The 22500-nt window shown below is 37.9% G+C and overlaps 3 protein-coding genes across 7 annotated transcripts in view; 1 reads left to right on the top strand and 2 right to left on the bottom strand.

The window, feature by feature from the left end:
- LOC138024888 (ankyrin repeat domain-containing protein 13C-B-like) overlaps window positions 1-10954 on the bottom strand; it is a 13426-nt gene extending 2472 nt beyond the window's left edge. The window contains exons 1-18 of the mRNA XM_068872082.1: window positions 10795-10954; window positions 9276-9317; window positions 8505-8609; window positions 7563-7648; window positions 7344-7389; window positions 6920-6986; window positions 6356-6438; window positions 6092-6153; window positions 5927-5973; window positions 5145-5229; window positions 4913-4980; window positions 4346-4385; window positions 4196-4252; window positions 3101-3180; window positions 2437-2506; window positions 2179-2207; window positions 1365-1465; window positions 340-443 (exon numbers count right to left, since the gene is read on the bottom strand). Coding sequence (XP_068728183.1) covers window positions 340-443; window positions 1365-1465; window positions 2179-2207; window positions 2437-2506; window positions 3101-3180; window positions 4196-4252; window positions 4346-4385; window positions 4913-4980; window positions 5145-5229; window positions 5927-5973; window positions 6092-6153; window positions 6356-6438; window positions 6920-6986; window positions 7344-7389; window positions 7563-7648; window positions 8505-8609; window positions 9276-9317; window positions 10795-10954 — 1332 coding nt within the window. The remainder of the gene's footprint in view (window positions 1-339; window positions 444-1364; window positions 1466-2178; window positions 2208-2436; window positions 2507-3100; window positions 3181-4195; window positions 4253-4345; window positions 4386-4912; window positions 4981-5144; window positions 5230-5926; window positions 5974-6091; window positions 6154-6355; window positions 6439-6919; window positions 6987-7343; window positions 7390-7562; window positions 7649-8504; window positions 8610-9275; window positions 9318-10794) is intronic.
- Window positions 10955-10973: 19 nt separating this feature from the next.
- On the top strand, window positions 10974-12235 carry LOC138024889 (calmodulin-lysine N-methyltransferase-like). The gene has a single exon (XM_068872084.1). The coding sequence runs from the start codon at window positions 10974-10976 to the stop codon at window positions 11847-11849; it is 876 nt and encodes a 291-aa protein (XP_068728185.1). The 3' UTR covers window positions 11850-12235.
- Window positions 12236-16243: 4008 nt separating this feature from the next.
- The window catches only part of LOC138024885 (RNA 3'-terminal phosphate cyclase-like), a 10303-nt gene continuing 4046 nt past the window's right edge, over window positions 16244-22500 (bottom strand). For 3 of the 5 annotated variants that reach the window (XM_068872076.1, XM_068872078.1, XM_068872079.1), the window contains exons 4-11: window positions 22423-22500; window positions 19896-19954; window positions 18995-19136; window positions 17876-18000; window positions 17717-17775; window positions 17445-17539; window positions 17078-17182; window positions 16244-16377 (exon numbers count right to left, since the gene is read on the bottom strand). The exon at window positions 22423-22500 is cut by the window's right edge and continues 46 nt beyond it. In XM_068872076.1, coding sequence (XP_068728177.1) covers window positions 16291-16377; window positions 17078-17182; window positions 17445-17539; window positions 17717-17775; window positions 17876-18000; window positions 18995-19136; window positions 19896-19954; window positions 22423-22500 — 750 coding nt within the window. In that variant the 3' untranslated portion in view covers window positions 16244-16290. Of the gene's footprint in view, window positions 16378-16808; window positions 16850-17077; window positions 17183-17444; window positions 17540-17716; window positions 17776-17875; window positions 18001-18994; window positions 19137-19895; window positions 19955-22422 lie in introns of all 5 variants that reach the window. The other 2 variants (XM_068872077.1, XM_068872080.1) reach the window with 2 other exon arrangements.

Here is a 22500-nt window from a genome sequence, read left to right as displayed (position 1 = left end):
TCCTGTAAATTCCAAAGGCACAAAATTACAGAGAATGTATGGAGACAAAAAAGCAATATTTAGGAATTCCAAAGAATAAATATCAACTCCAGTTCATCTCAGTGGTGACCTTGAACTTATTTGTTTGGTTTATGAAGGTGAAAGTCTAGAAAAGTAGAGTCATGGACAATTTATTGCACTTGCACAAGCTTAAATGGCAGACTAGCTGGCTTTACTTCAATTACGGCCAGTTTCAATACTTGAGACATTTTTGCGCATTGCAATGCCGTAACTATCTGATGCAATAAATCACCCTGCGTAGTGTGTTTAATAGAACGACTTCTACAGAAAAAATCTTACCTTGTAATCTCGAGGTATAAAAAACATCGACGAAGGAATCTTTTCACAGGATTTGAAGTCTCGGAATGTAACACGAGCCGTGATGGTTGGAAAGACTGGTATCTCTGGTGAGGAAACAAGACGTTAGCAGAGCAAAAGGGGAAAAAGAAAATTCGCGTCTGCGAAAACCGGAAGACAAGGGATCTTCACGGTCACCACAGAAACGAAATTCGAACCAAAACAGGAAGCTGGTCCATTGCAGGGTCAATAACACCTGTGGTATGACACCCATGTGAAAGTGACGGTACCAGTTACTGTTGACCTTTAACTGCCAAACACAGTTGGTGACCTCATTCGCTCAAAAGCCTTTAGAGCTGAATAAACAAGGCCGACCACCACCTTGCTTCACTTAAGTTCCCTACTGTTTGCGAATGATGTGGTGGTTTGTCATGAAATGTCTTAAATTTGTGGATTTTGACCAGCAGATTGTGACGACTACTGGTCATCGCAGTTGAGAGGGCAAATTTACAGCACTTGCAATGAAGCCTGAAAAAAAGTCCCACAAAGGTCATGCCGAAACAAGTGCTGTGAAACAGGAGTTATTGTTTATCTTCCTTATCGAATAAATTGCCGACGTCATCACAAAGGGAGCACCTTTTCTTTTGTTTTTTTTTTTAGACCTGACTGTTGGCTCGGCTTGTGTTCAATCCGCACTCATTCAGTTCTAACACTCCAGTGATCTTTCACCTTATTTTTGTAACACGGTTACCAAGCTCTCTCTTATTCCAGCTTTGTTCCACCAAAGCCTAAAGCTCCCATTTTATTTATCCTAATTTAACGCTAAATGTGCTTTAATTAAACTACACAGCATCGGGGTGACAAACTAAATGTGAAACAAGGTTTTCCGCGATTTAAAAAAAAAAAGTAAGTAAAAACACATCACCTGAGCTAATCAAACAACATCGCCCATTCTCATGGTAAATAAGAAAAATCGAAAAATCAACAATTATCGATAAATAAGAGAGAACGCGCTCTGATGGACATACCTATTCTGACGGGAAATCCCGCGGGAAGTTTCATCGCTACAAACTCCTTTAACTTATTAAAATGCTTGAATGGCGCGATAACTTCTAACAGTTTGAGAATTCTGAAAAAAAAAACAATCTCAAATCACACTTCTCCAAACAATGTAACTCAGTGGTCCCTTTGCAAAAAAAAACCTGGCCAATTTATAACTGTATCATCTACTTTCCGTTATATCAAAGAGTAAACGTTTTAAAGAACAACAGCTATAAATAGGTAAATTGGATAACAAAAAAAATATTGCCGATTCGACCTTTTCCAAAGACGTTTTTTTAAAAAAATCTTTTGAAAAGAATACTTAAAATTTATGCCAGATTTCAGTCCCTTTCAATTTTATTCAACAAAATGTTTCTCCACCTGCACCAGGTGCAGGCCCCCTCCCATATTTCTACAGAGCCATGCCAGCGAGTCACTGACTAAAAAGTGTCATTCATCCAATGACGTCCGTTGTCCAATAGTAAAAAAATATTCATAGTACGAAGGAGGTAACACCACCTCTTAACAGCTTTGGGGTGCACCAATATGGAAATCATCTTTGTGTGCTATATTATCTCACTGTTTTAGTATATACTAAAACAACTATTCACCTCAGCGTCCATGGCTAGTGGTGGATATTAACCTTGATGCTTCGTGGCTCAGTAAATATCCACCACCTCCATCCACTTTGGTGAATAGTTGCTGACTATTTTTGCATTAGGAATCCACCAAAAGGTTCATGCCTTCAGCACAAGTTTTTGACATTCTATGTAGTACTGTATGTGTAATAATGACACTTACAAGTCAATTGACAGCGGAAATTCCTCACTCTGTAACAGAAGGCAACAATATTATTTGTTAGCTGTAGTTGAATAATTCCTTCACTAGTGAAAGTGAAACCTTGACCTCTATACTCTTGATACCCCCTTCCCTCCCCCCCCCCCCCCCCCCCCCATGTGAGAGAAAGGAAGTAACAGAGGAGAAAAGTGAAGAGAAACAGAAATAATTTACAAACAATCTGATGCTTTAAAGACAATACAAAAAAAATGAACACAGTACCATTGCCACTTGGCATTTGACAGCTTTCCTATCTTCTTTCAGCACAATCTTACGACCCATTCGGGGAAGCCTAATAATGAAATTTGGAATTCAAATAAAAAAACAACAGGAGCTAAGTAAGCCAGATGGAATAATCAACTGTGGGTTGAGTTTGTTGGTTCTCTACTCTGCACCAAGAGGTTTTCTCCGGGTACTCTGGTTTCCCCTCTCCTCAAAAACCAACATTTGACTTCAATATTTACAGTGTCCCCAATTATTAGTGCTTTAGTGCTAGAATGACTAGACACTTAAATGAAGTTCCTTTCCTTTTTTCCCCAACTTCAATATCAAAGGGTCTCCCAAATGATGCCCCTTGTCTGTCACCTTGACAAAATGGCTTGCGGCCATTTTGAAAAAACTGCTTAGGTGATTATCGTGCAATAATCACCTCAAGTACAACCAATCAGCACAGAGAATTTTCAATAATCACCTATGTAATTAAACTAAAACTCTTTATTTCTTTTTACCAGGGTTGGCATTTAACATCTCCTTCATTTTATTATCATCATTTATCAACAAAACCACCTTAAATACACCCTGCTTCAAAACGTTTGAACCAAACAATGTTCAGCAAAATTACTTTTTGAAAGAAGGCATATTAAGAGTACTGATTATTTTTTATTACCTCTCCGAATCGTAAAGTAGATATTCATCCCAGGTCAAATCAGATTTGGGTGGAGGGTGAAGGGAACTTCGTCGTGTGGTCTACAATAAACAGCAAAAATAATAAGCTTAAAATGCTGCTATAATCAAAAATCGCTTCTCATTTTTTCTTAACACTTCGAAAGTACCGGTACTTGCATTGAATGCTCAACAGGCGAAATCTTTTGATGTAATTTCAGGAGGAAAACTGTTTATTTTCACTCAACTCTTTTCATTTGATGGTCCTCCAATACTTGGTGTGGTTCTCACTGATAAGCTTTCAGCGATCTTGATTGAGTAGAAAGTGATGTCATTTACTCACTGGCTTACAAATGAAGTGCTTGAATGCAGTTTACTTAGTATGCAGCATAAGAGGTTTCGGCTTTCAGATTGTCAAATTTGTATTCTGCATAATAAGTAAGCCGCAATCAACACCTCATTTTTAAACTAGTGATTAAATGACATCACGTTCTCCTCGATCCACCAAGTAATGGAGGACTGCTGAATGAAAAGAGTGGAGTTAAACAGTCTTCCTCTTCAAATTACTAAAAAATACCGGTATTTCACCTGTTGAGTATTTTCAAAATGTGCAGAAAATGAGAACTGACTTTTTCATTGTAGTTGCACTTTAAGCAGTGTGATAACGATAGTTTTATGGATAAAACTTATTGACCACTATCCCAATGAGAGGAAGGCAGATCTGTTGTTCAGTTACAAAAGCAGCTGAGAAGTTGAACCAGAGATAACACAGAACGTGAACCCGAGAACTCTGAACTGGAATACTAGTAGTGATTGGAAGTCTAGTGTTAACCACACAGCCACAGAAAAGTAACATAGTCACTCTATTTAATGTTGGTATAATGGTTCCTTCGGGTATGAGGATGGTATCAATGGAAGCTGAGGGTGCATGCTTTACGCCCCTCCCTCTGTCAGTTCTCCATTGTACAGTTGTTTAAGACTACAGCTACACAAATCAGAAGAAAAAGGCGAAACAGACATTGAAGTTGATGAGAATCAAAGTTGTGACCTATGGCTACGCCTGCTCCTTACAGTGCTTTCATTCTAACTAATGTCTCACCTCAGGCAAACTATCCATAATGTTTCCATTTCCTTTGCTGAGGGTCTCAACTAAAGCCTGTCAACAATAAATTACACCGCAATTTTACGATGAAAGATGAAATGACTAATGTTCATCTGTAGACAGCACTTGTTTTAGAATGGAACCCACCTTATTTTTGATAACATCTTCATCAGTTAGGTGTTCTCTTCTAACGATAGTAAGAAAACATAAGGGCTTGTTAATACAAAATGTGTTAATACCACTTTGATACAATTTGATTGCCATTGTCTGTTCTAAATAAGAGCCTCTTGCTTCAATGATTCAAGCTGTCATGTTATTCTACTCGTCACGTAACTCACTGGCATGTCATGCAACTAGTGCATGTGGAATCATTAACATTAATTTTTTTCATGCACACTGTCTTGAATCTCTTGTTTTCAGTTGAAAGTTTTATCCTCTTTTTTGTTGGTTTGGCTAAAGAGATTTTACCAGAATGTTTGGACAGATAAAACTTACGTTTATGGCGCTTATTGAGTTTACCCTTGTGAGTACACCCAATATGACAAGCAAAAGAGTTGTTCTTAAATAAGATTCCTTGCATGAATCAAAAGGGTCACACACCTAAAGCTGAAGGAACTGCTGACAGTCTACATGTAAGAGGAAAACACTACCCTTACTATACCAGAGAGAAGAACATTTATTTATAAACAAAACAACAAGTACATGAAATTCCACCTTTTCCTGGATATCAGAAGCATCCCATTTATGGAGTAAACATTTGAATGATAAGGTCCAATCATTTCCTAAAAACAGAAAGAAAAAAATTGAAAATTTTATGCAAATGAAAGACGACATACAGTATACCTGTAAAGCTTTTGTAAAAAAGAAAAAATCATTGCAACAATTTATAAGCAAGATAGTTAACCCTTAAGACCTCTTTTCACAACAGATTTAAGTTGTTGCTTACTGTTCTATCTGCACGCCAGATCCAACCATTTTGCGATCTGCTGAAGGTAATAGGTTTGGTTGACATCATGGCTGAAACAATGTCGCTGCAAAATGTCCAACAATACATGTGTTACAAGCCCAGCAGACCTACATGTAACTGGAACTTAAGGAAATAGTCCCCTGTTTCAATAATAAGTGGCAATAATACAGGGGCCGTGGAGTACGTTTGATAGTGGGGGGATAAAAAGTGGGCGTGTAAATAACTAAGTCTTTGATCAAGCTGAAAACAACGCCATAGGAAAAAAGAGGGGGGCTGACCAGCCCCTCCTTCTCCGTGGCCCATGTTGCTCTAATAATTCTAATGCTAGCTGGCAGGATAGTTAACCTGGAATACCACGAGAATGTCCTCAATCAGCAGGGAAGAAACTGAGATTGCGACTGAGTTTAGGGATCATTGGTGCAATGTATGTACATATACATCTGTACTCCCTTTGGGGTGCAGGGATGGCGCAGTGAGAGCACTCGCCTTCCACCAACGTGGCCCGGGTTTGATTCCCAGACTCGGCGTCATATGTAGATTGAGTTTGTTGGTTCTCTACTCTGCACCGAGAGGTTTTCTCCGGGTACTCCGGTTTCCCCTTTCCTCAAAAACCAACATTTGACTTGATTTGCGTTCATTGTTAATTTCAGTTTACAGTGTCCCCAATTAGTGCTCCAGCGCTAGAAGGACTAGACACTTAAATAAAGTTTTTTTCTTTCCTTTCCTTTCCTCCAAAATCTTTTCAGACAAGTACAATGTACCTGCTCATAAGTATGTCCACTTCTTCCTCTATTTCAGCCTCAGTGTCCTGAAAAGAAGAGGGAATAATAGTTTTTACCTGATGACATTTAATTTTAGAGTCACAAGGTGAATTTCTCAATACTTTTTCTTACTACCGTAAATTTCCTCATGGTAACCAAACTCACCTCTGTCCTGAGCCTCTGAAAAACTTTTTTGTCATTGTCTAATATAGCAAAAGCCTGTTTCCCTGTTACACAGAAAAAGAAAAACCATAACAGTTGCTAGTCTAGAAACTGGCCCGAGGTAAACAAGTTAATTCCATGGATTATACAGGAAAAGAAGTTTGCACAAGACAACTTTGACAAAGTTTTATAGCTCATGTGTAGTATGCATTAACTGCAGAGGAAATTTTCAAAGTACAGTTTGAAGGTGATCACGTAGTGGTATACCTCTAGCATCACCATTGAAGATAAAGGTTAGGTCTCCCCGTTGCCACTTCATATCTGTAAAGTCCACAAGTGTGCTATCCATTCTGTTCAAGTAAGAAACCACATTACATTACGAACATTCCATGTGAAAATTTACATCTGAAGTTAGCAGTGCAAGGCTTGCTCAGCCAAAGTCAGATGCACAAAATTAGTACTTACAGACAACATATTTCTATGGTCTTCAAAGAACTGGTATTACAGTCACAAAGATAAAGTAAATTTATGAGCTGCTCCACCCATGAAAGGAAAGGTATTTAAGTGTCTAGTCGTTCTAGCGCTGAAGCACTAATTGGGGACACTGTAAAATGACTTTTCAAGATGCACATGGAACAGATATTTAATTTAAGAGACTTCAGCCATACTGCTGATTGTGTAGTTCAAAATCACTGATCAATAAAAAGAGAGATGTCCCCCTTTCAGGCCAGAACAACCTCTACTCAGAAAAATCAACATCTCCATGTTGCTTCTTCCCACAAAAAAAAAATATAATTATAAGCCCTGTAGCTTGTGTGGGAATTTTCCTACCTTATGGAACAGCCTTTCTTGTATAATTTACAGGTGTCAGATGGCAGTACTCTTGACAATAATGGAACTGCAAAATAGAAGGTTTTCCTCAGTACAGTGTGTATGTTATGCTGTATGCACTTCAATCAAAGGGCCGATTTAAACAGTACGATTTTTGTCGCGTGCGACAGGCATACAATAACGATGACTTACGATTGCTGCAGCATTTTAGAACATTTTTTGAAATGCTATGACATTTTTTTCTGACGTACACGACAATCGTAAGTGAGTTGTAGGTTTGATTTACACGAAACAATTTGTGTCATAGGCCTGTTATAAGCTTGTCACATGCGACAAAAATTGTACCAGGTAAATCAGCCCTAAAAAGTTTTCAAAACATTGAACCATTTTTAAGTAGTGGTAAAAAAGCATGACAACACAGTACCCCAACTTTGAAAGTCCCAGTTGATCTCCATGTAAAAGTCACCAAGCTAGAAAAACAAAAATAAAAAACGTGTACAGAAAAATGGTAAGAAACAGATTGCAATTGCCATTTGAAAAAGTGGCAGTTCAACAAATTTAAGGGATGCAATCTTAAAAGATTCATGGAAAACTAAAGGATCCTAGCTCTGCAGTTTTCCACAAAATTACACAAGAGACAAACCTTCATCAACGCAGCAGTTAATTGAGGTCGCCTTTCATCAAGAGCTTCTCTTGATTGTTGCTTCAGTTTTTTAAGCAAAGCAGTGACTAAAAACAAAAAGAAAATTAGACATTTACTCTGATCTAACTCTAACAAGGCCTCACTAAGATGTTAATGATAGCGGTACCTGATCATGAGCCAATCTGGCAATGCAACAGCCACAATGTGAATACAAAGAAATAAATGCAGTTCTCCCTCACTTGCATTATAAGAATGTCACTCTTTTCTGAGACTTCAAATATTGTTAACGAGAACATTTTCAGTGATATGTGCCACCTTTGTGAGTAATATCTTGTTGACAACTTGGAACTCAAGTTCTAATTTACCTAATAATTATTATTAGAGTATGTAAAAACAGTATGAATAACAGAAGAAAATTGTTTTCAAAAGAGCAGTGGCTCCTAAAGAAGACTTTAGTTTGTGAATTTGGTTCTCGCACTCTAAGAACTCTTGCAATTGCCGAATTTTCACTTAAAGTAAAACAGCTAAATTTTTCAAGTGAGATGGAATCTCCATTCCTCTGCAAGCAGCCTTACAAATTATGTTGCATGTGCTAATTGATCTTAAATTTTTCTAAAAAACTATTTTCCTCAAATTTGAACGTCCACGTCTAGGGTGTTGGTCTATGGGTGTGGCTTACACACAGTCAGCTTTTACCGTACTCTTGCCTGGATCTTTCTCATGATTAACCTATTGATCCCTCAGATGTGCTAGGACGCTCCCAGTTAGCATTAGAAAGAGTAAAATCTGTTAAGCCTCACTCTCAGGAGTCAATGGGTTAATTATCTGGAATCACCTACACACCACTTCAGTTTCTTTTACATTTTAAATTGACTCAAGTACGTATTGCTAAATTGCAAGCCAATGAAATTCACATCTAGCAGGGAGTACTCTCTCACTTACTTATCTGTCGATCTCCATAACTAATTGCTTCAGCAAGTGGACTCCATCCAAAATTGTTCTTAACCTTGACTTGTGCTCCGTGAGCTAGCAACAAGTACACACATTCTGAGAACAGAAGGAGAGAACGCATTAAAAAATACACCACAGTGTCCTCTAAACCATGTTTTTTATAAGGAAAGAACAGCAAAAAAGGTAGGAGGGGGGGAGGGGTGGAAGCCCCTGAGACAGTTTTGGAGTCTACTTAAATTTGATACAGTCATGTACATCTAAAACACTATAAATGCCAAGGCTCCTGCCTAAGAAAAATTTTCTGGGAGCCCTTTGGGCTTCCAACATTAAAAGTTAGTAGCCCGAGTCATTTTTTCAAGAGCCCATGAATTAATTAATTCCAGCTGGGATCAAATTTACAAGAAAGTGAGGATGAATCAAGGTACCTGTTTGGGCTACTTGTTCAGAAATTTGGTCGCCCACACTCACAAATAAGGAACCTAGGGAACCAGGCAACCGTTAGGCAGCAGCCTTGTATGCAGTTAAATACAATCTAATGGAGTTTACTTAACAACAGGAGTGCTGTGTATGTACATTGTATAGAGGTCTCAGCCAGTTTTAGTGAGTACTTGTACAAGTCATGTGTGAGGATGTCTCTTGTTTGTGAAACAGTGAATATTCACAGCATCATGCCTTTGCATTGTTTGCTAGCATTGGAGTAGGAAGTGTGTTTCTAGGGTACCATTTTGCCCTAGTAAGCTCATCTTTTATTAAAAACCTCACCTTTGCGGCCTAAAAGAACTGCCAAGTGAAGAGGTGTGTTTCCTGAGGAAAGAGAAAATGCCACTAGTGGTTTTTACAGTAACTTGAGGAATACAAAAAATTCATAATTTTGATAAAAAGTGATGCAATTAATTCACTTGTAAAAAACCTATAAATTAGTTAAAGGCTGAATTGATTTTGTAAAGATTACAACCAGTTTCCTTCATCTTTACCTTTACCTTCACCTTTAAAGCTCCCAACAAGGACAGCACTTTGATTTCTCACACATTCTTTGTCTCAGCAACCAGCATGACATGTGACCTTGGCACTTTAACACAAGACCTTAAATTGGCTACTAAAAACAAGTTGAGTGCTCATCACAATTCTCAGGCAGACCAACCCTGGCCCTGATTTTAAGATCTGATGTAGTGTAAACTTTGACTGAGCAGTTTTTTGTAAACCCAGCAATAAAGATCTGTCACAAAAATTTTTGCCCCTTCATCTGTGCACTCCCTTATCTTTACCTGAATTAAATACTTAGAATTCCCAGTAAGACATTAAAAACCAATTGGGTACACTGATTTTAAGCTGATAAGCATCAGTCTGGTTTTGAATTCCTCATATTGGTGACATTTGACAAACAAGGCTGAAAAGCTTGTCCTACAGAAATTAATGTTTCTTTATTTTCTATCTTAAGACAATTCTATTAATATACTATGAAATTTAATATCTTAAGCAAAGATTCTCAAGCAAAGATTCTTTCGCTTGGATACTGCAATGGTAATTCCATTAATGCCTTCCATTGCCTCAGGACAATTTTATGAATCAAATTACATCAATAAAAATAGAACTTCTGCTTTTGGGTGCACTGACTGAGGGTCTCCTTGTCTCGACACACAGTAATCCAGATGGTCACCCATACTTCACATGCATCATAGATTTATTTCTAAAATTCTCCTTTACAGAGAAGCCATACCATAAAACCACAATATTTGTATTAAGACACTGCAATCTCTTAAATATATATATTTTTAATAATTTAAGGTTATCAGAAAATCACAAACAAAAGTTGATGCTATCGCATTTTTGGCAAATTAACTCCATGGATTGAAGACTAATGTTCCGACAAAAAAGGAAAAGGATTAAGAGTTATGTAAATCAAATTCTCACACTTAGCAAACCTGATACTGGAATCAATAAATTGTTTAAGCGACTTTTTGTTGATACAGTCATGTACATTTATGTCGTCATATCACGAGAAGTCAACTTGTCGATGTCAAGAATGTTCCAGATCCTACATAATTTTATTCAAAATTTCGCCATCCAAACAGCATTTAGTCAAATGTAGCATTGATATGATTCTGATCGACACCAATAATCTTCATTTAGGTTGGTGAAAAGAATCGAAAACATCAACCAGCTGAAACAATCATGAGCTCAAGCTTAGATAAGCTTCATGCCGGCCGGGTAATAGGCGAGAAGCAAAACAAACCGTTGGAAGCTTCCAAAACAAGATCGCTACATAAAAGCCAGCTCTTACCATGTATATCTCTTTCTCCTATGTCACAGGTGCGTAAATAACCTGAAACCTTGCGCAAATTGCCCTCAAAAATAGCTTTGTGAAGAGGGAATTGATCACACAACGAATCCATCTTTGTTAGTGCGTTACCTAATGACGTCAGTTCTATCCCGTCAAACATAGAAAGATAAGCGAATAAAATGGCGAATGACTGGCAGCGAAAAGCTCGCCAGAGATGGAAGTTGTTAGCTTCAGTTATCAACAAGCAAGCACTTGGAAGAGAGAATATCAACGTATCTGTGCGACGGTTTTCAGGGTTTAACTTGTTTTCTAAAACGTTTCTGGAAAGTGAAGGTGATTATGAGTGGACTGACTATCGCCTTTTTGGTTCACACGTGAACAAACCAATGCTCGTGAAGCAACGAAGTAGACAGGTTATTCTAGAAGATTTGACCGGTTTTGACAATACTGGTAACGTCTGCTTATGGCCTTCGGAAGAAGTATTAACATATTACTTGGTTAAAAACAAGAATCAACTCAATGGTAAAACAGTTTGTGAGCTTGGAGCAGGAATGACAGGCCTTGCTGGGATTTTCCTGGCTTCTTTTGCAGAGCCTTTCCATGTTGTACTAACAGACGGCAATTATGATTGTGTGGAAAACATGAGAGCTATCATTCACAGAAATCAACCGTCTTTTGGTTCAACCCTTGTGACATGTCAATCTTTGATTTGGGATGAAAATGCAAATCTTTCAAATCTGGAATTTAAATTTGATTTCATTATCAGTGCTGATTGTCTGTTTTTCACTCAGTGTCAGTCTGGCTTAGTTCATGTTATGGATGCACTACTCAATGAATCTGGTTTGGCAATTGTGATGGCTCCTTGTCGAAAGAATACACTGGAATTATTCTGCAGCAAGGCTCGCTCTCGATTCAGTGTGACCATGTTGAGAAACTATGACCCTTTGGTGTGGTCAAGACATCAGTTAGCCAAGAGGGAAGATCCTTTGTATGAGGAAGATATTCATTATCCAGTGTTGTTGTTACTTTCCAAGAAAACAGGGATCAAGTCATGAAATGCATAATAATTTATTGTGAAGGGAGGCTTGTGTCTTGATGAACTTGTAATATTACAATTTGTAAAAAAAGCTGAAGCCCTTTTGTTTCATGTGGATTTTTGAATAGTTGCCTACAGCGAGAAACATATGGATATTAACTGTTATCAATGTGCCAACCACACTAATGCAGGATTGCTGTATATTCTAGACCAAGCATGTCGTCATCATTTAGGAATTATTGGGAAAGCACAGCAAATGGATTCTGGGGTGGGTGTGAATTTTACAATATTGGGAGGGAAAAGGAGTTAATACATCAGTCCTAAGTTATGTTTAAGATCATAACTTTATCCAATGGTTTAGCCAATAATTATATAGCTTTTAAAATAAACTCCAAGCATTGGGAAGAGCTATGCACACTGAATACTTGACATTAAATTTTGTCACTGCAATTTTCATAATTATGCGGAATCTTACCTTCAAGCGCGAAGCGCCAAACTGCGTTTTGGCTTCCATCAATCACATTTCCTAACATAGCAGGGAAGATTAACTCCGCCTCCGGAAAGAGAATTGGAGTTTTTGTTCAGTTCACAGCTCGAACACCCTTATGATAAGTTTTTAGAAATTCTTCAGTAAAAAGATTTGAGTTCAAATCTACGATTGTAAAGTAAAGTAAAGTGGTGCATTTATATAGCACCCTTATCACAACGTCTCAAAGGCGCTTTACAATGATCAATTCACCCCCAGCGGAGTGGAAGCATATACAGGCGCAAATTACAGCTGCTTCTAAGCAGTCCATGCATGCTGGTACTCATTTTACTGACCTCGGAAGGATGGAAAGCTGAGTGAACTTTAGCGGGAAAGAAGGTCGCCAAATATGCCAGTCTCGGCAGCCCCGGGAATGGAACCCGGGACCTTAGGGTCGGAAGGCAGAGATCTTACCACTGCGCCAACCCCTCCGCCCTTCAGTTACGCATCAATTGATTTTGTCATCTGTGGTTACTGTCGGAAGTTTGATTGATGAAAGGCAAAACAAAGTTTGGCCATTGGCGCTTGAAGATTAATTTAGCAGAATTATGAAAATTGCAGTTACGGGAAAATTTTTGACCGGAAATAGCTGTTGCTAACCATTTCACCCCAAAGGGGCTCCCTTCTGACAAGTAAAATCATCTGGCATCTGGCAGAGTAAAATCTTCAAGTGTCACTTATGGGAGGGAAAATATTATAATATGAAGAAAATTCCACACTTCAAACAGGCCCCAGTAGTTCAAAGGTCAGATATCTTTATCTGGTGGAATTAAGCAACAGAGAACTTTTTCCGTGTGTTCATAGTCTCATCTTAACATCAGGGGGAGATGAGACAGTTATGTCAAGGGTTTGTATAACTGTCTTGAATTCTCCCAACTCCCTGAGTGTTTAGACGAGGCTTTGTAAACACGGAAGAGTCCCCTATTGTTGCCGTCAGAAAATATTTCCCCAAAAGAATTCGACAAATGAACGAAAATTGACTGAAACACATTCTTTTGATACACGTTCATATTTCCTACCAGTCAATCAAAACTTGTGTCTGACAACAGTTGTGTTTACATACTCTCACTAAACACAGCTATTGACCAGTGAGAGTGCATGTACTATCCTAATTATTTTATAAAAGTCAATATCCAACAGTTTCCTTCTGTGCAAAATTCCAGGATTCACTTAGTAAGAAACATGCATACTCTGAGTACATCTAAGTAAAAGCCTCTCTAAAAGAAACCTTGGCCAACAAAATGTGGAGTATTATATTTCATACTCTGGTTAGTAGGCTATCAGGTCGATTAAGTTATCCAGCCTGGATAACAATTATTGGGGCGGGCTTCAGTTGTTCAAAAGGTGCCAATTTTGATGGCAAAAAAAGCAATTTCTCAATTTCTTTGTTAAATGTTCATGGGGATACTAATCTTTTATTCTTCAATTTCTGGAACTGTGGATTCACAAAAAAATCAGGGCCTCAAGCGCTTAATAGTTTTGTGGTTCAGCAGTTGTTGTAGATGAGGGCATTTTGTCCTTGAGTTTCGCAAAATTTCTCAGAAAATCGAACATGTATGTAAACCTCAAACTAACCTGTTTCGTTGTTCAAGGATAAAGGGCTTTAGAGGATAACACCACAGAAGCAGGATAGGAGTCAATCTTTGAAAATAACTTGAATAACGATGCGAAATATGGAAGGTTTAATTGGTCCTTGACTTATAATTTCTCACATGAAAAACAAAACAAAACTCATAAAAAACGTTCTCTGGCTAAAAATTTTGAAAAAGAATATAAGCTTTCGGCTGTCGATCTACAGCCTTCCACGGATAAAACGTTGAATGTAAATTAGTGAAATATATACAAAAAAGGCGAGATAAAAATGATAAAAAGAACAGAGTAAAGGTATGAAAAATGGTGGCTATTGTTTAAAAAGAATTTTATACTGATTAGGAATCGGCTCAATCACGTCTTTGATGCTCTACGAGCCAACTATCCCTCCTTTGTTATTTCCAATATCTTAAAGCAGAAATTTCCAAACCACCCACACATGCCATCCCTTCACCTGAAGAATTGGTTGGCATGTTTTTTAAATGGTTTACGCCTCAAGAGAACCCTAACGGTTTTGCTGTCCTTCCTTTTATCAATGGTGTTACGCAACCTCTAACAAGAATTCTTCGAAGACACGATATCCGAGTTGTAAATAAGCCCCTCAAGACTTTACAACAAGAATTCCTTTCTCCTAAATTCAGACCAGCTATTGAACACCAACCCAACGTGGTTTATAAAATACCCTGTGCCGATTGTGATTGGTGTTATATAGGTGAAACTGGCCGTTGCTTTGAAACCCGCAAGAAAGAACACGTTAGGAATGTAAAAACATGTGCTAATGGGTCAAACATTGCGAAACATGCGTGGTCTTTCGGTCATCGCATTGATTTCAATCAGTCTCGAGTTATCGACAAAGGCTCTTTTCGTGTTAGGAAAACTCTAGAGGCCTGGCACACCTCTTCTACCAAGCATGCTGACAATAACTTTAAGCCGATTCCTAATCAGTATAAAATTCTTTTTAAACAATAGCAACCATTTTTCATACCTTTACTCTGTTCTTTTTATCATTTTTATCTCGCCTTTTTTGTATATATTTCACTAATTTACATTCAACGTTTTATCCGTGGAAGGCTGTAGATCGACAGCCGAAAGCTTATATTCTTTTTCAAAATTTTTAGCCAGAGAACGTTTTTTATTGTATTTTAATATGCCTAATCCTGGCTGCGCTTCAATTTTTAAAACAAAACTCATAAACCGAACAATACGAAGTTAAATCACTATCCAGCGTGTAAACACTAGCAAAAGTAATTGAGTTATCCAGTGGATAGTGATTTATCCAGTGGACAGCGCTATCCACCATTCGAATGACTGGGGCCAGAGAAATCACTGTCCAGAAGGCCCTAGTTGTTCAAAGGGTGGATTAGCGCTATCCATTGGATAAATCACTACTAGTCCACTGGATAACTCAATTGGTTTTGCTTTGGGTTAGCTGGATAGAAATTTATCTGGCCCAGGTTGCTCGAAGCATGGTTAGCACTAACCAGCATTAAATGCCATGGAAACCTATAGGTTTTGATATCTCTTAACCAACGGTTAGCACTAACCAGGCTTCAAGCAACCGGCCTCTGGTGGATAGAGCTATCCACCTTTTGAACAGCTGAGGCCAGATAGAGCGAGTTTCAATCAAGGTTGTGAAACCAAAACTGAATTAAATACTTTGGCAAATCAAAAAGGACGGAGACAATCCAGTAAACCAATCAAATCTCCAAGTAATTACACTTAGCCGGCACAAAGCGCAGGAAAATGTGGACATGTAAGCCGCGATTGGTTTTGGTTTCATTTCTGATTGGTTGAAAAAGTGGCACAAGAACTTTGAACCAATCACTGTTTGAAGTGATGCAAAACCAAAGCAATTCGCTTATTACTTTCGACACAGACTCATCATCAGTTGTCTTTCATGGTCTTGTTGGGGGAAGACAACTGGTGACGAGTCAGCTTTCGACACTCAATTGAAAATCCCTCTAAACACTAGCAAAACCAATAGTGAGTTTTTGAGTTATCCAGTAGATAGTGCTATCCACCCTTTGAACAACTCCGGCCAGATGGATAGCGACGAATCAACCATGACAAAAAATCCAAGCTTTGAACAACTGAGAGCCTGATCTTGGTTGTTCAAAAAGGTGGACAGTGATGTCCAGTGGATAAATCAGTGCCAGGCACAATAGGGACTTTCAAAACCAAGGTGGTTTTTAAAAGCGGATGAAGAATTCTTTGGTGGATACATGTAGTACTCTTCACCCTTCCAGTGGGGGAATTGAGTGGCAACAAAGAAGTAAATGACAGAAATACAATCACTCTTTTTCATGCTTGTTTATTGATTTATTTCGTTATAAATAATTATTTGCTACAGATTTTGGTTCTGTAAACCTATTCCTTCACATTCAATTATGCATCCTTCCTTGTCTGACACTTCCTGAACCTTTATTTTTGCCTAGGAAGACAACAAAACAGAATTTATCCATAAGTACAATACAGCTGAAACAACACAAGGTTATCAAAGTTAGTTGGCTGCCGGAGAAAATCACAACCTGTGCTATTTTGTTGTCTTTGTGAAAAACTTCGCCACAATTTTCCTTGAAAGATAGTACATTTTTTTCCTGCAAACCCTACAATACCCACTGAAAAAAAGTTCTTACAACCCTTTTGACACTTGGTGTTCCAGATATGAGACCAGTCATGGGTGAAAACCCAACTAAACTTGACATCAAACAACGACCCTAGATTGGCATCTGAAGGATGCTTTCTACAACTGTGTTAAGTGGAACACTTTCAACAGTTGTAGGTATCGCTTCTAGGGCAGTGAATGCTGCAACAAGCTATTTGAACAAGAGTTAATCAAAATATCAGTGATGTTAAAAGCACCTCAGCTCCTTTGTATTTAACTCTTGATTGATGATGTTCACCTGATGACATGACATGACATGACAAATTAGTGAAGTCTGAGAATTCAGCTCTGTTTGTGGCTCATAAAAATATCGGCATTCCTCTTATCTTCTCTCAGTTCTCACAACTTAACTTCTCAAAGTAAGCAATTTTGCGTTCAGATGCCTCCAGGTCAGAGATGTGTCTAAAAATCTACTGATGTATCCAGCTTTGTCAGCTGCCTGGTGTAAGGCTTCATGTATTCTCACCTTCATGATTTTTTCTGCTACATATATTGCTGTTTGAGTGTGCATTGTTAGAGGTCCACATCTCAGTGAAGAGTGTCCCTTTGCCAACGCCATAAAGATGACAAGCTGAAAATGGATTTTCCCCTTTTAAGAATCACAACAGACAAACTGCAAAATATTATTGTTTTCTGTTGCACAGAAAAAAAGGATTTTGTCAAATCAGGAAGTAGTGCCTCAATGAAGGGTTATTTAACAAGTTTCTTTGCTGTAGAAAAAAATGAACCTTGACTGAATCACAAATTAAAATTGAGGGGGTCAGCCTCTTTCGCTAGGGGAATAGGCTTCTTGAAGGATTTCTTTCCAAAATAAAGGGGTGTCGGCTGCTTACTTGATCCTGTAGATGGTCGTCAACACAGCCACCGTGTTGAAGATTGTTTGTAAGTTCATCAACTGCATTCCTGGCTACTTCTTCAGCAGGGACACCTTGAGAAAAGTTAGAGACAGATCCTCATTCACAGACATCTTGTACAGTGAAGTAATTTTAAACACTACAAGAAAGTCCTGCACACTAGTTGTCCGTCACTTTAATGAACACTCCAATGAACCTCACTCTCTTATGCTCAATTTTTTAACTGTAAAATTGGAATTATTTTAACGAACCTTTTCTTCCAAGTGCTGAGCCAGCTAATCTACATCCAGTTTTTGATTCCGCAATCACCCTGACAATTAAAATGTAAAGTATGGTATGAAGTACAGCAGTTACAGCTCCCAGAGTCACCACTGCAAAATATGTAATTATGATAAAAAGGAATTCATTACATTATACCACTTCCATTTCCATGTGACTTGTTATCTGGTTCCTGAACTGGTTCAATGTTAACGTCAACATTTGGGTATTTCTTCTTCAAGATCCTGTCTGCTTCCCTTGCCATAGTTTGTGCTACCTAATGGTAAGAATGCCAGGTAATTAGGAAGATAAGATGTTGAACTAATAATTATTATTTTGCTTACATTTTTTGAGGCTCAGTACTACCTTGAATTTTGTGAACTTAAGAATAGGAGACATGATGGCTTCATGTAATTTCTCATACCTTTCAGATGTTATGTACCCCTTGATTGGTCAGTTCAGTAAAGGAGTATTCTAGCTTCAAAAGTTTGTTTTTGTCGCTGCATTTAAAAGTATAATATATGATATAATCAATGACTATCTTGCTTGACCTTAATTGTATGGCTGCTTCTTTTTTTTTTTTACATTCAATATAATATTACAATGTCTGCAGGGGATTCATTAATGGCCAGGAACTGGGCAAATTGACCGGCTGTGCACACTTTTTGCCACAACTTTGCCCAGCTGTTTTCATCTTTTCTGCTTGCTGTATTATATCCAAGGCATCAAAAATGCTCAGTTGCCAAATGCTGATCACCTCCTAAGCAAAATCTTAATTAAACCCAACTTGTATATGGCTCAAGGGGAAATTATACAGGCTATAGAGTGTCTTCACTCACATGATAAGTAATCTTGTTTTTCCACCGAAACAAAAGAAAATGTGTGCGTGATAATAGAGCTCAATTCCCAAAGGATTAGTTGGGTACACCAACATGACCGCTGTTACGTCATGTGAAAACAATACATATGGCGGGTTTCTGTATACCAAAAACTCTTGAACTGAGCAAATCAAACGCTTAAAACTGCTGAAACTGGTTAGCGGCTGACTCACATCCTTTCTAAAACGTGCCATTAACTGAACTGTAACTTAATTCTTTTTCACTCAAATGAATTCTTTCAAAATTTTGTCAATCAAAGTTTTGAGTGTTTCCATTTACTTCCTCTCATTTTGCAGCAGCTACATCAGTACCTTTAAGTTATAAATCATACAGTTGTATGAACTTCAAACTCAGAAAGAGACATTTATTACACATAAATTGAGAAGAACTAACCCTGAATGGTAGAACACCAGCAACAAAAGCTTGGCCAGTGATTCTTGCTAGAGGTCCTCTTTCCAGTAGCTGTAATGGTCGCAGATGTTTGATCGGATTTACTGTTACGTGAACTTCACCTCCTCCTTTAGGAAAATAACCCCTTTGGAAAAAAAGGTGATCAAGTCTAATTAGGCCTAAAACTTTATTGCTCCTTATCTCATTCTTAATCTGAATCCTAATCTTAATCTTAATGAATTAGGAGCAATAATGTTTCAAGCCTAAAACGATTTAATCTCAAAATCCAACCTTTGTTGGTTAGTATTCAATGTATAGTGGGGTTGAACATGGTGTTTCGGTGTTTTGGTTTGGTGTTTTGGTGTTTCGTGGTTTAGTAATGTCTTGCACTGAGGGTTCCTTGCCACTGCAGAAGCTACAAGATACATCAAGCATCTCATAATATACTAACTGGTTTTGGATCAGACTTGTGTCTTTAGGTGTGAATCCTGTATAAAAGTATCTAAATCACTTCTCAGTTCAACAACAAGGCCAAAAAGAAATGGCTATCAACAGTCTTGCACCCACAATTACATGAAGCTAATCATGAGAAAGGCTACTTATAAGTAAACATAGAAAATAAATAAGTTTTAATCATCCTGCCAAGGATTTAGTTTTAGCACACATAATTTACTTCATTTACTTAATGGGTGTTCTAAATTGGAGGAGACATAAATTATAACTCTTTCCCTCCTCAGAGTGACACTTACAGATATTACTTTTTCTGGTGCCAGACATTATAATAATATTTCATTCACCAATGGAAGCCAGTTTAGGGGTGGAAGGTCAATAAATAAAAATTAATTTAGCCTCTGAATTTGTGAACTTCTGCCAAGTTCATTTGCAATCATGATATATAACTGACCTGCTGATGATGTCACAGTCAAACTGTACACCCAGTTTTTTTACAATGGGTCTCATAACCTGTTTGGAGTGTCAAATATAAAGTAAATGAAAACAAACACATTGCCTGAAGCATATTCAGGGAAAGGAAAGGAAAGGAAAAGAGAGCTTTATTTAATTGTCTAGTCTTCTAGCCCTGGAGCACTTATTATAGGGACACTTATAAACTGAAATTTTTTTGAAGAGAAGGGAGACCCAGAGTACCCTGAGAAAAACCTCTCGCTGTAGAGTAGAGAACTAACAAACTTAACCCACTTGTAAATGACACAGAGATTGAGAATTGAACTTGGGCCACATTGGTGGAAGGCGAGTGCTCTCACCACTGCGCCATCCCTGCACCCCACAAAGGGATTTAATAAACCTTGAAGTTGATGGCTGGTTTGAGTGGAGTAACTGTAGTGTCAATTGTATCAACAAGAGGCCTAATGACCCCTTTCCTTAGGGGTGTCTGTGGGCATGTCATCAGGGGCATAGCCAGGGGGGTCCTGGGGTGCCCGTGACCCCCCCCCTCCCACCCCCCACCATGTGACAGTCAACAACATAATAGAAATCATATCTGTGAGACTGTAACAGAGTAATTTAATATGTCACCTGCAACTTCCTTCACGTACTATCGATCTCAGATGTCTGTGGACAAGGGCTTTTTTTCAGCCCACTTCACAGACCGTTGATTTCAGTCTGCAGTTAAAAAATTCTGATCACATGATAACATTTTTTGTGGCTCTGCGGTTTCCAAAATACCGATCTTTTGACGCTTTTCGAAATTGCAGAGCCACAAAAATGTTGTCACCAGATCAGATTTTTTTAACTGTCCGTGAAGTGGACTGGAAAAAAGGGGTTGTCCACGGATGTCTGAGATGATAGTATGAAGCTATTTTTGTAGGCTTGTCCCCCTGCACTCACTGCTCATCTACAAAATTGTCACTTTCCCCAAAAACACTGTGGATGACCAGTAAGTACCCTGGGTGTGGGGGAATGTGACCCCCACCCCCCCCCCCCCTTTGAAAAAATCCTAGCTACGCCCCTGGTCATTTTTGAGAGAATGCTCCCTCACAACACATTTCAAAAGCAAAATTGATATTCATGTTTAAACAAATTCACTTTGTCATTAATATCAAAATGAGTGTTAATCTTAGGTTACTTTGAAAGAAAGTGTCTTTAATTTTTTCAATTTAGCCGACTTCTCTATGTGAAATAGAGGGGTGGCGAATGGTACCTCCAAAATCTTGGCACTCCCAAACTTTTCATCTGATCTCGAAACCTCAACATGTATAGTCTTTGTGACAAGTCTTGAAGTCTTGTTTATATTGCATTTATTTCGGTGTGATGTCTTGCATGTTTTGGTCTCCGTTTCGGATTCACAAACAATGATCTCAGTGTCTCGGCGAGTCTCGGATTTTACCACTCGTCACTCCTAAGTAGATGATGCTTTTCATCGGCTTTCAGTGCTTCTTTATTGAATCCATTGAATATATCAATTTGCAACCATTTTAATATTTTCTTGTATTATTGTCCCTTGTGTTATTTTCCATTAAAAACTTTACTAGTTTTTCATCATATCACTCATATGCAGTTTTCCTGCTCTCCTCCCACTGTGTCAATAATTTAGTTTTATACTATTAATTAATTAAACAGAAGTTAAGATAGTTGTTTTTCATGAGTATGCTGAAAGGACATTTCAAACTTTGATTCAGTCTCCTTTTCACAACCAATAAAAGATTAGTGTAAATTTTTACACAGCAACAGTAACATTAATTTCCTGTTTTACTTTAGACAAAAGTTATTTTCTTATTTTCTTAATTAACATAGACTTTGCACTTAGACTTATACTAATCCTTTAAAAAGGATGGCAGGCTAAACACAAATCTTGGAAATAACTGTGTTTATGGCATCCAAAGTACGATCTACAACATAATTCACAAACGTATATGAACTTATTAGATCGTGCTAAACTACAGGCCTTTTTAATAGGAGATTGCAAGACATAGTTATACACATGTACAAGGTTAAATATAGGCTAGTTCCCGATTTCATTTGTGATATTTTCAGTACTAAGTCTTGTAAATATAATTTTAGAAACCAAAACTTTGATATTCCTAGATTTAATTCTGTATTATATGGTAAACACTCTCTTAGATATTTTGGACCCTTTTTATGGAACAAGCTAGATAAAAACATCACTGAAACGAGCAGCCTGTCTAGGTTTCATATTAGATGTAAGGATCTTACTTAACTGATAAATGGCAACAATTGCCCCGCGTGCGTAATTTGTACCTCTTAAGGTGTTCCCGTGTTCTTAGAATTGTTTTGATTATTTTAGCACATTGTAAAATTACCGGTAATGTATATTTAATTTATAGCTTATTTCTTATCTATTAGTTATCATAGTAGTCATTATTTATTTTATCTTTATGGTGTGTCCCCAATTAGCGTCAGCTAAATACATCGAATAAAGTTCATCATCATCAAAGTTCATCAATCAAACTTACATCTGTCATGTACTCTATAGGTGGTGCCATTTCTGCATTTGTTCCTCCCTTGAGGATGAGTTTTGACACAGCAGGAGC

Source organism: Montipora capricornis, chromosome 11 (assembly GCF_036669925.1).
Source record: "Montipora capricornis isolate CH-2021 chromosome 11, ASM3666992v2, whole genome shotgun sequence".
Taxonomy (NCBI): Eukaryota; Metazoa; Cnidaria; class Anthozoa; order Scleractinia; family Acroporidae; genus Montipora; species Montipora capricornis.
This window is presented reverse-complemented; position numbering and strand designations above follow the sequence as displayed.

Coding starts and splice junctions, on each gene's coding strand:
- LOC138024889 (XM_068872084.1), top strand. CDS start 10,974: ATGGCGAATGACTGGCAGCGAAAAGCTCGCCAGAGATGGAAGTTGTTA.